Source organism: Colobus angolensis, unplaced genomic scaffold, assembly GCF_000951035.1.
Source record: "Colobus angolensis palliatus isolate OR3802 unplaced genomic scaffold, Cang.pa_1.0 Scaffold61, whole genome shotgun sequence".
NCBI lineage: Eukaryota > Metazoa > Chordata > Mammalia > Primates > Cercopithecidae > Colobus > Colobus angolensis.
Genome location: NW_012119710.1, coordinates 4,408,696 through 4,419,574, shown reverse-complemented (window position 1 = coordinate 4,419,574; position 10,879 = coordinate 4,408,696). Strand labels below are relative to the sequence as shown.

Genomic DNA, 10,879 nt, shown 5'->3' with positions numbered 1-10,879 from the left:
TTAGTAGAGACGGGGTTTCACTGTGTTAGCCAGGATGGTCTCGATCTCCTGACCTCGTGATCCGCCCATCTCGGCCTCCCAAAGTGCTGGGATTCCAGGCTTGAGCCACCGCGCCCGGCCCATCCCTGTTTCTTTAGCGCAAAATCTGGCACTTAGTAAATCACTTCATGGATGTTTATTAATGAATGAAAACTTCAAATAACTGTTAGTAATATACTAAAATAGAATGCTATTTTAAGATGCTATATAAATAGAGCAAAGACCAAAATAAAACTGGATACTCCATAGAAACAGACTGGTACTAAATGAGAGCTGTAATTGTCCTGACAAATACCACAAAGGTATTACTTTGCCTGTGTTAAACCTGGGGATTAATACTACATAGGATTCGAAGCCCTTATCTGACTGGGCAGGGAGCATAACTCATCAACAAGTCAGGAGAGGGTTCTAAAAGTCCCAGATCGTAAGTCAAACGACTGAAAAAAGCCTTAAGAAATGTTTTCCTTACAGCCAAATATATGAGGATTACCTCTTCCTTATTTAACCTTCACCTCTTTAGTGTCTCTTAACTTTCATTCTTTTCTAGCCTGCTTCCCTTCCCCATTAAAGAAATAGTCTTCTTTTGTTAGCAAACAAAGCTTACAAAGATGGTGCTTGTGGCAGAGTTGGTCTCAATTTCACTATCAGACAAAGTGCCCCGAGAGCTTGCCAGGTGAACACTGCCCTCGCCACCTGGTCCATCACCTGCATTGCTGCTCAAGTCACTGTCAGCTCCAAGAGTCTCTCCAGAGCTATTACTCACCTGGAAAGGAAAAAAGGTAGTAAGAGAGAGTCCCCAGGGATGGGCCCCAGAAATGCCAAGCTGTTAGAGCTCCCTGCCACCATAAAAAAAGTATTAAATTTCAAAGGTGTGTCAGACAGCCTCTGGAAGTACCTTCTTCATAAGATGAGAAGCTCTGGGTGAAATCTCGTATACACACACTTATGATGGTAAACCTCTCCACCATGAGAACCATGCTGACCTGAGACTCAGAGCAGCCTCCAAAGAGAAAGTAGCGCCTTTTTCCAAAGGGGAAATCCACACCCCACCCACCAAGATGCCAGTGTGGTGTTCCCCTACCACGGTGCTAACTTCAGAATCCTGACTTGAGCTGCGGATCATAACAGCTGGACTCATGCTGATGACAGAGTCTTGATCAGTCCTCTGAAACAAGACACAGGAACATTAGGGGAGGTGTCCAATCTCCTCTCAGTTTCCCACAGAAATACTGTAGCTTCTTTCTCCCCATCCCCACCCTTCTGTTATCATCCCTAGAGAAGTCACGAGCAACTTTTGTTTCCGGAATATAAAATATGTACAACTTATATAATAAAAAAAAGAAATAGGCCTGGCACAGAGGCTCACACCTGTGAGCCTAGCACTTTGAGAGGCTGAGGTGGGAGGATCATTTGAGCCCTGGAGTTGGAGACCAGCCTGGGCAACATGGTGAAACCCTATCTCTACAAAAAAATACACAAACTTAGCCAGGCCTGGTGGTAGGCGCCTGTGGTCCCAGCTATTCAGGATGCTGAGGTGGGAGCATCACTTGAGCCCAGGAGGTTGAGGCTGCAGTGAGCTGAGAGCACACCACTGCCCTCCAGCCCAAGCGACAGAGTGAGACCCTATCTCAAAAACAAAAAAACAGAAAACAATGCATTAAAAAAGTACATGCTCAGTGTAGAAAATACATGAAAGAATAAGGAAATAAGAACAAGTTGTAAATCCACCTCCCACTTTAAGCACTGTTTTTAGTATATTTCCTTTCAGTTTCTTCTCAATACATTTTAAAAATAAAATTGGAATCACACTATATGCAGGTTTGTCAAACATTTTCCCATGTCACTAAATTTCTGAAAACACAACCTTTAATGGATACTAGTATTGCATTACATGGATCTATTACACTTATTTAACAATTCCTTATCATTAGATATTTATATTGTTTTGAGGTTGTTAATTTTTTTTTTCTTTTTTTGAGACGGAGTCCCACTCTGTGGCATAGGCCGGAGCGCAGTGGTGGCGATCTCAGCTCGCTGCAACCTCTGCCTCCCGGGTTCCAGTGATTCTCCCGCCTCAGTCTCCTGAGTAGCTGGGATTACAGGTGACCACCACCACACCCAGCTAATTTTTGCATTTTTAGTAGAGACGGGGTTTCACCACGTTGGCCAGGCTGGTCTCGAACTCCAACTCCTGACCTCAAGTGACCCAACTGCCTCAGCCTTCCAAAGTCCTGGGATTACAGGCATGAACCGCTGCACCTGGCTATTTTTTTTTTTATTTTTATTTAATTTTTTTTGAGACAGAGTTTCACCCTTGTTACCCAGGCTGGAGTGCAATAGCGTAATCTTGGCTCACCACAACCTCCGCCTCCAGGATTAAGGCGATTCTCTTGCCTCAGCCTCCCAAGTAGCTGGGATTACAGGTATACGCCACCACGCCTGGCTAATTTTGTATTTTTCATAGAGACGGGGTTTCATAATGTTGGTCAGGCTGGTCTCGAACTCCCAACCTCAGGTGATCCACTAGCCTCGGCCTCCCAAAGTTCTGGGATTATAGGCATGAGCCACTGTGCCCGGCCGTCTGGCTGTTTTGTTTTTTTTTAACTTGAAGTATTCTGAGACAGCATATTTAATCCTCGTAATTTTCAACAAGGTTGTCACAAACCTGGGAACTAGACGTCAGGCTCACACCACTGTCTGCGCTGATCTGGGACTTTTTCTCCTCTGTCTCACCAAGGTCAAAGACAGGTTTGATAACTTCAGGCCCTGAGTAGGGGAAGATTTCTGTTACTCCGTGCACAAAGGCTAGGGGCAGGCTGGTAAGGGGGGTGGGACAAGCAGCACAGGCTGGTCCCAGACCTGTTCAGCCCATCCCAGTCACCTTTCCAAGGACTACTCCCGACTCAGGACCCACTGGAAAAAGAGGTCCCCAGATGCCTTAAGAACGAAGTAAGACAAATCAGACCTAGTCCCAATGGGTTCTCCAGTCATCTTCTCAACCTGAGAAAATTATGAGCAAATCATCTTAAAACAAAAAAGCTCCACGAGGCTGGGCATGGTGGCTCACGCCTGTAATCCCATCACTTCGGGAGGCTGAGGCAGATGGATCACCTGAGGTCAGAAGTTTGAGACCAGCTTGGCCAACATGATGAAACTCTGTCTCTACCAAAAAATACAAAAATTAGCCGGGCGTGGTGGCACATGCCTGTAATCCCAGCTACTCGAGAGGTTGAGACACGAGAATCGCTTGAGCCCTGGAGGCAGAGGTTGCAGTGAGCCAAGAGCCAAGATCGTACCACTGCACTCCAGCCTGGGCAACAGAGCAAGACTCCATCTCAAAAAAAAAAAAAGAAAAAGAAAAGTTCCACAAACAAATGTCTAAACCACATTCCATGGCACTCAGAGTCTGAGCTTTGCTGGTACTTGAACCATTTTATGGTCCCCAGGTCACTTAATGCTTCCCAAACAAATGTGTCTAAAGGAGGTAGAAAAGGTTGGGCCCGATGAGGTAAGAAACACCAGCTGTTTTGGTGGGCACTGCCTACCTCCATCTACGTTTGAGATAAAAACCACCCCCCTTGTCCCCCACCCACCCACAATGGTATGGCAGAAGGACAGAATGACAGAAAGCAAGAAAGCGTGCCTAGGCAAGCCACCAGAGAGTTGGGCAGCTACAGACTCAACATGGAGGGACAGCAACCATCTCTGCCAACTGTGCCCACAGGCCTTCTAACAGGTGAGGGAGATATCAGCCAATGGGGGGCACTAAAATAGGCAAACGTTCTCCCCACCAACTCTGAAGCAACAGAGAACCAAGTTCTGGGGAGTTGTATTCAGTAGACACCTGGTTATAACCTGATTGACACGAGGGGAGGAGGAAAGAAGCGGCCTACGTGCCACACGCCTAGGAGTCACATGCTACCTACCTGCTGCCATTCCAAACACCCTCTAAGAGCAAATTTGGGGTGGGGCTGACAAAGGGAGCCTGCCCCAACTGGGCCTGGGGAGTTGGCAGGTATGGGAGACTTGGGAACAGGAAAGGGCATTTGTTCCTTACTCTGTTTTTCCAAAGCTTTTTGCTTTTTCACTTCCTGGTGCTTGTTCCACAATTCTACCCCAGATGCAATGCAAGCAGGAGAGAAAGACAGAGAGTCAGAAGCTGGTCAGACAGATGAAATGGAAACCCACCCACCCAAGTTGATTCAGTCTCAGGCATTGGATTACCAACCAAGAGATACAAAGATATCTTCATGGGGAGATGGGGCAGAAAACAAGACATCTAACCCCTCCACCCAAACTCATGAACAGATTCCAAATTTCTAATTCCAATCCCAATGTGGCAGTAAAAACCCTGCAGAATGTTAGAGCTGGAAGGGCCCTTAACAAAGCTCCTTCATTTTTGCATAAGGAAACTGGTCCTAAAGAGGCTGGAGCACTTGATCAAGATCATGTAACTTAGGATCCATTTAAATTCCCACCATGCCACACTCTCTCTGCCAAATGAGCTGGGGAAGGACAATTTTTACAGATTCCAGATGAGACAGACGAACACCTCAAGAGGCCAGAGTTTCAGAAGCATGAACACCAATCTGTTTGATTCACTGGACTGGACAGAGGCCAATTCATGCAGGCAGTTCGCACCCCTCCTCATTGCTCCTCAAGAAACCAACTCACCCCCAGAGCCAGTGCCTGCACTACCAACCAGCAATCTGGAAAAATGCTTCCAGCTGAGGTGACAGAGAACATAAAATGGTCAAGACCAGCATCTTCATAGAGGAAAACAGAATGGCAACCACAGCAATTCTTTTCCTGGAAGGAACTTCAGAGTGTACTTAGTATGATTTCCTTATTTCCCAGATGAAGAGACAGAGACCCTGAGAGGGGAAGTTATTTGCCCAAAGTTGCTTTCCTAGCTGGAGGCTGATATGGGACTAAAACTCCAGACCTCCATACTAGCAGGTCAGTACTTTTTCTAGAACATCATATGAGGCAGGAGAAAGCCAGGAGTTGACTGCTACTAGAATAATATTCTGCTGGCTAGGGAAGTGTAGCTCCCCTAAAAAGGAATCAGTTCCACATCACCATTTATGGGAGCATATGGCAACTACTAATGGCCATGGCAATGAAACATCAGCTGGAAGCAGAGTGCCTAGGGACCTAGAACCAGAAAAAGAAAGATCCAACCTCGATGACTCAAGGTCAAGCAGGGAGTGAGCCAAACAGAGGTGATGCCCACAAAGCTCACTAAGACATTGCCTTTGTGGGAATGGAGAAACACCAAATGTACACGAGATTTTAATCAAGTCCGGTGAGGAAGTGTTTAAAGAACTGACTTGGAAACCTATACCTCAAAGATCCAGAACCCAGGGAAATGGGGTTGCCAGACATGCCCCAGAGGAGCACATTCCAGAGCAGTGTAATGGCTGGACGGGAGGACACTGGCTTCAGAGACACAAATGTTGTTTGTATAGCCCAAAGATGCATCTATAAACTTCCTGAGCACTTCCAGGAATTCTCTCCACTACGTGAAGAAATGCAGATGTAAACAAAAAGAGCGGCCAGGAGTACAGCTCACACCCCCTGCAGTAAGCCTTACTGGGCCCTCTAAATAAAACCTCCATTCTTCCTCTAAGATACAGGGTGAGGGGTGGCTGCGGATGAAATATAAAGACTAGAGAAGTACAAAGAAACACCAATAGAAATGGACACAGGTCCCCTTCTCTCTCTAGGAAGCAAAGCATGGGGCAGAGAAAGGCAGGATTCTGGATGAATTGAGGAGAAAGGGATATTTAAGAAGCCAGGACCCCTCTACTGCACCAAACACACTGATACGTACCAATAGACGCTATAAAATTTTCTTCCTTTAAACTTCTGGTGTCCAGTTCCTTAGGACCCTTTCCTGTGGCACTTGGTGCCCGAGGTCCCACCTGGGGAACTCTCAGCTGTGCCATAGCCTTTGGGTCCCCCCGCCCAGCTAGGCCAGGATCCTTGCCAACTGGGGTATTTACACTTTCTGTTGGACTTCTCTTCCGCTTGTCTGGTTCTGAGGGAAAAAAATCAAGAGGTCAAGAGAAGTAGTGAGTAGGAATCAAGGCGCAGACATGAGGTGGGAGGAGCCAGGATACAGAAGGGTGTGGAATGGAAGGAGTTCAGGGAAAGATGAGCTGATGTCTTACTTTTCATAACAAAAAACACTCACTACACATAAACATGCACTAGAAAATAAAACCCCAAAGCCTGATGGGAAGCAGCATGGCACTGGGAAACCTGTCCTGGGGACAAATATATTTTCTGTTTGGGAGACAAGTGGGAGAGTTGGGGATGGCATGGTGCCCAGCAAGTACAATCCCTACCTTTACTATAGTAGTGGGTCTGGGCGATCTCCAGAAGCCCAAAGATGCTGGCCATGCCACCCAGACCCGCATGGGCATAGGACTGCTCCAGGCTGAGGACTGTACACTTGAGGAGGTCTAACATTCCCTTGTACACCTTCCGACTGATCTCCTGCAACAATAACCCAGGGGCTAGCGCTGGCAAATTGCCTTTGGTATTCACATCCCTCTCCCCAGTTACTCTGACTCCCTACCCCCAACACTGACCACATCTGGGATAATGTCCTGCCGGGCATCGTCCTCTGACTGCACCGTGCGATTCAGCTTGCTCAGGACAAAGACTCGCAGTTGCTCGCTCTCCAGGAGCCGGCGCACCTTTTTCATGTTGAGCCAGCCAACTCCCTGGCCGTCCAGCACGTTGTGTACCACCTCCTTCAGGAACTGCTGGTTCTCACTACAGGGTCCACAAACCGCTTCTGTGGTCACCAGTTCCTTTGCAGAGCACCCCCCACCTTTCACCCAGACTAGATGCCTGCCTCCAGGGGTAAAACACAAAGCCACGACTCTGAATGTCCAAGTCCACCACATCCCCCAGCTCTCCGGAGAACCTGATTTGCCCAAATACCCACCACTGCTGATTCACCCAGCTCAACACTGTAAGCTTTCAGTTGCATGGAGATCAAACCAGAACGAGAAGTGCTGGCAAGAAATTGATTACATCTACCCCACTGAGAGCTTCTCTCCCACTCTATCCCTAAAGTTCTGCAGAGGAACCACCCCACCTCTACCTGAGAACTTTTAAAACAGCTCTACCATTTATTACCTAGAATTGCTGGATCGACCCTGGGGTGATGGAGGTTCTCTTTTCACTGTTGGGCTGTGTTTAATGACAGATGACTTCTGATCCACTAACGCCCTCCTGTTTCCTGTGGCAGGGGAGGCAGGAATGAGAGACATCACTATTATAGTGCAGGAGCTCATGCTAGCACAGCCCTGAGTAGCCATGTTCCACGCCCGTTCCTCAGAAGGGCTGGGTGAGGGTAGCACCAAGGCATCATACGTAGGTAGAAACCAGCCATGGCAATGTGGAGGAGGTGGGGATGGAGACTCAGGCCACTCCACATGCACCAGCAGCACGCCCCATGGGCAAGCATGGGCGTCACGGGGGACGGGGCAAGCAGGTCACTCATGTGATGCTGCTAGCTCCATGAGAAGGATGGCCCTCGGGCAGGCACAGAAGATGCTAGAGAAAAAAAAAAAGATCATGCACAGCTCACAAGCAAGACCCACCTTCACCACTCCCGGGGCCGGCTTCAGTAACAATCTCCATTAGAGTATTTAGCCCAAATACTGGGACACAAAATACACAATTAGTAGGTGTACCACAATATTGCAACCCCTCTACCCCTCCGAGGAGCAGTAAGCCAGATAATCTGAGCATTCTCCCAAAGCTTGAGGAATGCACATAACCTTGGTTCTCAGGCACCTCAGAGCTGGAAGCCAAGTGACCAGGAGACAACCAAGGCTCTAAGAAAAGACCATCCTTAAGACTGTGGCCTCTCAAAGCCAGGGGCGGGTAAATGACACAGGGAGGCTTCAGGTACTGAACACACACATGCATGAAAGAGGGACCCCTGGTTTTCAGAAAACATCCAGCACAGGGGGTCAGGGGCCTGAGGGCATGTGCAGGGAAGCGACCCATCTTGCAGATGCTGTTGTTGGGAGTGGGGGTCAGGGTATGAGGATGGGAGGTGGGTGAGAGGGTAAGTGCAGCAAATGCGACAATGCATCAGCATGCAATGAAAGAGTTTCAATCGCTCTCCTCTTCAAATGTACCAAATGAAGGCCAGTGACACTGACACCCTTCCATCCCTAGCCTACCCGGCCACATGTGGATTCCCTGGCAGTGCTAGTTCGCTCCTTACGCTACCAGCTCTGATGTCCCTTTGCCCATTTATCCAATGTTCCCATCACCACCTAAGAACATGCCTTAGACTCCTGACAATGTTTGTTTGTTTGTTTCTGTTGGTTTCTTTTAGAGATAGGGTTTCACTCTGTCGTCCAGGCTGGAGTGCACTGGCCTATTTATAGCTCACTGTACCTCAAACTCCTGGGCTCAAGTGAACTTCCTGCCTCAGCCTACCAAGCAGCTAGGATGACAGGTGTGAGCTACTGCACCCAAGTAACCTGACATTTTTTACCAATAGGAATGAGAGGTCAGTTAAAGAATACATGAGGTTGGCCGGGCATGGTGGCTCACGCCTGTAATCCCAGCACTTTGGGAGGCCGAGGCAGGTGGATCACGAGGTCAGGAGTTTGAGACCAGCTTGGCCAACATGATGAAACTCTGTCTCTACCAAAAAATACAAAAATTAGCCGGGCGTGGTGGCACATGCCTGTAATCCCAGCTACTCGAGAGGTTGAGACACGAGAATCGCTTGAGCCCTGGAGGCAGAGGTTGCAGTGAGCCAAGAGCTAAGATCGTACCACTGCACTCCAGCCTGGGCAACAGAGCAAGACTCCATCTCAAAAAAAAAAAAAGAAAAAGAAAAGTTCCACAAACAAATGTCTAAACCACATTCCATGGCACTCAGAGTCTGAGCTTTGCTGGTACTTGAACCATTTTATGGTCCCCAGGTCACTTAATGCTTCCCAAACAAATGTGTCTAAAGGAGGTAGAAAAGGTTGGGCCCGATGAGGTAAGAAACACCAGCTGTTTTGGTGGGCACTGCCTACCTCCATCTACGTTTGAGATAAAAACCACCCCCCTTGTCCCCCACCCACCCACAATGGTATGGCAGAAGGACAGAATGACAGAAAGCAAGAAAGCGTGCCTAGGCAAGCCACCAGAGAGTTGGGCAGCTACAGACTCAACATGGAGGGACAGCAACCATCTCTGCCAACTGTGCCCACAGGCCTTCTAACAGGTGAGGGAGATATCAGCCAATGGGGGGCACTAAAATAGGCAAACGTTCTCCCCACCAACTCTGAAGCAACAGAGAACCAAGTTCTGGGGAGTTGTATTCAGTAGACACCTGGTTATAACCTGATTGACACGAGGGGAGGAGGAAAGAAGCGGCCTACGTGCCACACGCCTAGGAGTCACATGCTACCTACCTGCTGCCATTCCAAACACCCTCTAAGAGCAAATTTGGGGTGGGGCTGACAAAGGGAGCCTGCCCCAACTGGGCCTGGGGAGTTGGCAGGTATGGGAGACTTGGGAACAGGAAAGGGCATTTGTTCCTTACTCTGTTTTTCCAAAGCTTTTTGCTTTTTCACTTCCTGGTGCTTGTTCCACAATTCTACCCCAGATGCAATGCAAGCAGGAGAGAAAGACAGAGAGTCAGAAGCTGGTCAGACAGATGAAATGGAAACCCACCCACCCAAGTTGATTCAGTCTCAGGCATTGGATTACCAACCAAGAGATACAAAGATATCTTCATGGGGAGATGGGGCAGAAAACAAGACATCTAACCCCTCCACCCAAACTCATGAACAGATTCCAAATTTCTAATTCCAATCCCAATGTGGCAGTAAAAACCCTGCAGAATGTTAGAGCTGGAAGGGCCCTTAACAAAGCTCCTTCATTTTTGCATAAGGAAACTGGTCCTAAAGAGGCTGGAGCACTTGATCAAGATCATGTAACTTAGGATCCATTTAAATTCCCACCATGCCACACTCTCTCTGCCAAATGAGCTGGGGAAGGACAATTTTTACAGATTCCAGATGAGACAGACGAACACCTCAAGAGGCCAGAGTTTCAGAAGCATGAACACCAATCTGTTTGATTCACTGGACTGGACAGAGGCCAATTCATGCAGGCAGTTCGCACCCCTCCTCATTGCTCCTCAAGAAACCAACTCACCCCCAGAGCCAGTGCCTGCACTACCAACCAGCAATCTGGAAAAATGCTTCCAGCTGAGGTGACAGAGAACATAAAATGGTCAAGACCAGCATCTTCATAGAGGAAAACAGAATGGCAACCACAGCAATTCTTTTCCTGGAAGGAACTTCAGAGTGTACTTAGTATGATTTCCTTATTTCCCAGATGAAGAGACAGAGACCCTGAGAGGGGAAGTTATTTGCCCAAAGTTGCTTTCCTAGCTGGAGGCTGATATGGGACTAAAACTCCAGACCTCCATACTAGCAGGTCAGTACTTTTTCTAGAACATCATATGAGGCAGGAGAAAGCCAGGAGTTGACTGCTACTAGAATAATATTCTGCTGGCTAGGGAAGTGTAGCTCCCCTAAAAAGGAATCAGTTCCACATCACCATTTATGGGAGCATATGGCAACTACTAATGGCCATGGCAATGAAACATCAGCTGGAAGCAGAGTGCCTAGGGACCTAGAACCAGAAAAAGAAAGATCCAACCTCGATGACTCAAGGTCAAGCAGGGAGTGAGCCAAACAGAGGTGATGCCCACAAAGCTCACTAAGACATTGCCTTTGTGGGAATGGAGAAACACCAAATGTACACGAGATTTTAATCAAGTCCGGTGAGGAAG

General features: G+C 48.0%; 1 protein-coding gene across 8 annotated transcripts in view; it reads right to left on the bottom strand.

Moving 5' to 3' along the window:
* Positions 1-10,879, bottom strand: part of MADD (MAP-kinase activating death domain) — a 67,263-nt gene that overhangs the window by 35,215 nt on the left and 21,169 nt on the right. For 3 of the 8 annotated variants that reach the window (XM_011963353.1, XM_011963355.1, XM_011963357.1), the window contains exons 16-22: positions 7,195-7,297; positions 6,639-6,825; positions 6,393-6,543; positions 5,876-6,082; positions 2,705-2,805; positions 1,121-1,204; positions 644-802 (exon numbers count right to left, since the gene is read on the bottom strand). In XM_011963353.1, coding sequence (XP_011818743.1) covers positions 644-802; positions 1,121-1,204; positions 2,705-2,805; positions 5,876-6,082; positions 6,393-6,543; positions 6,639-6,825; positions 7,195-7,297 — 992 coding nt within the window. Of the gene's footprint in view, positions 1-643; positions 803-1,120; positions 1,205-2,704; positions 2,806-4,096; positions 4,151-5,875; positions 6,083-6,392; positions 6,544-6,638; positions 6,826-7,194; positions 7,298-7,661; positions 7,722-10,879 lie in introns of all 8 variants that reach the window. The other 5 variants (XM_011963352.1, XM_011963354.1, XM_011963350.1 and 2 more) reach the window with 4 other exon arrangements.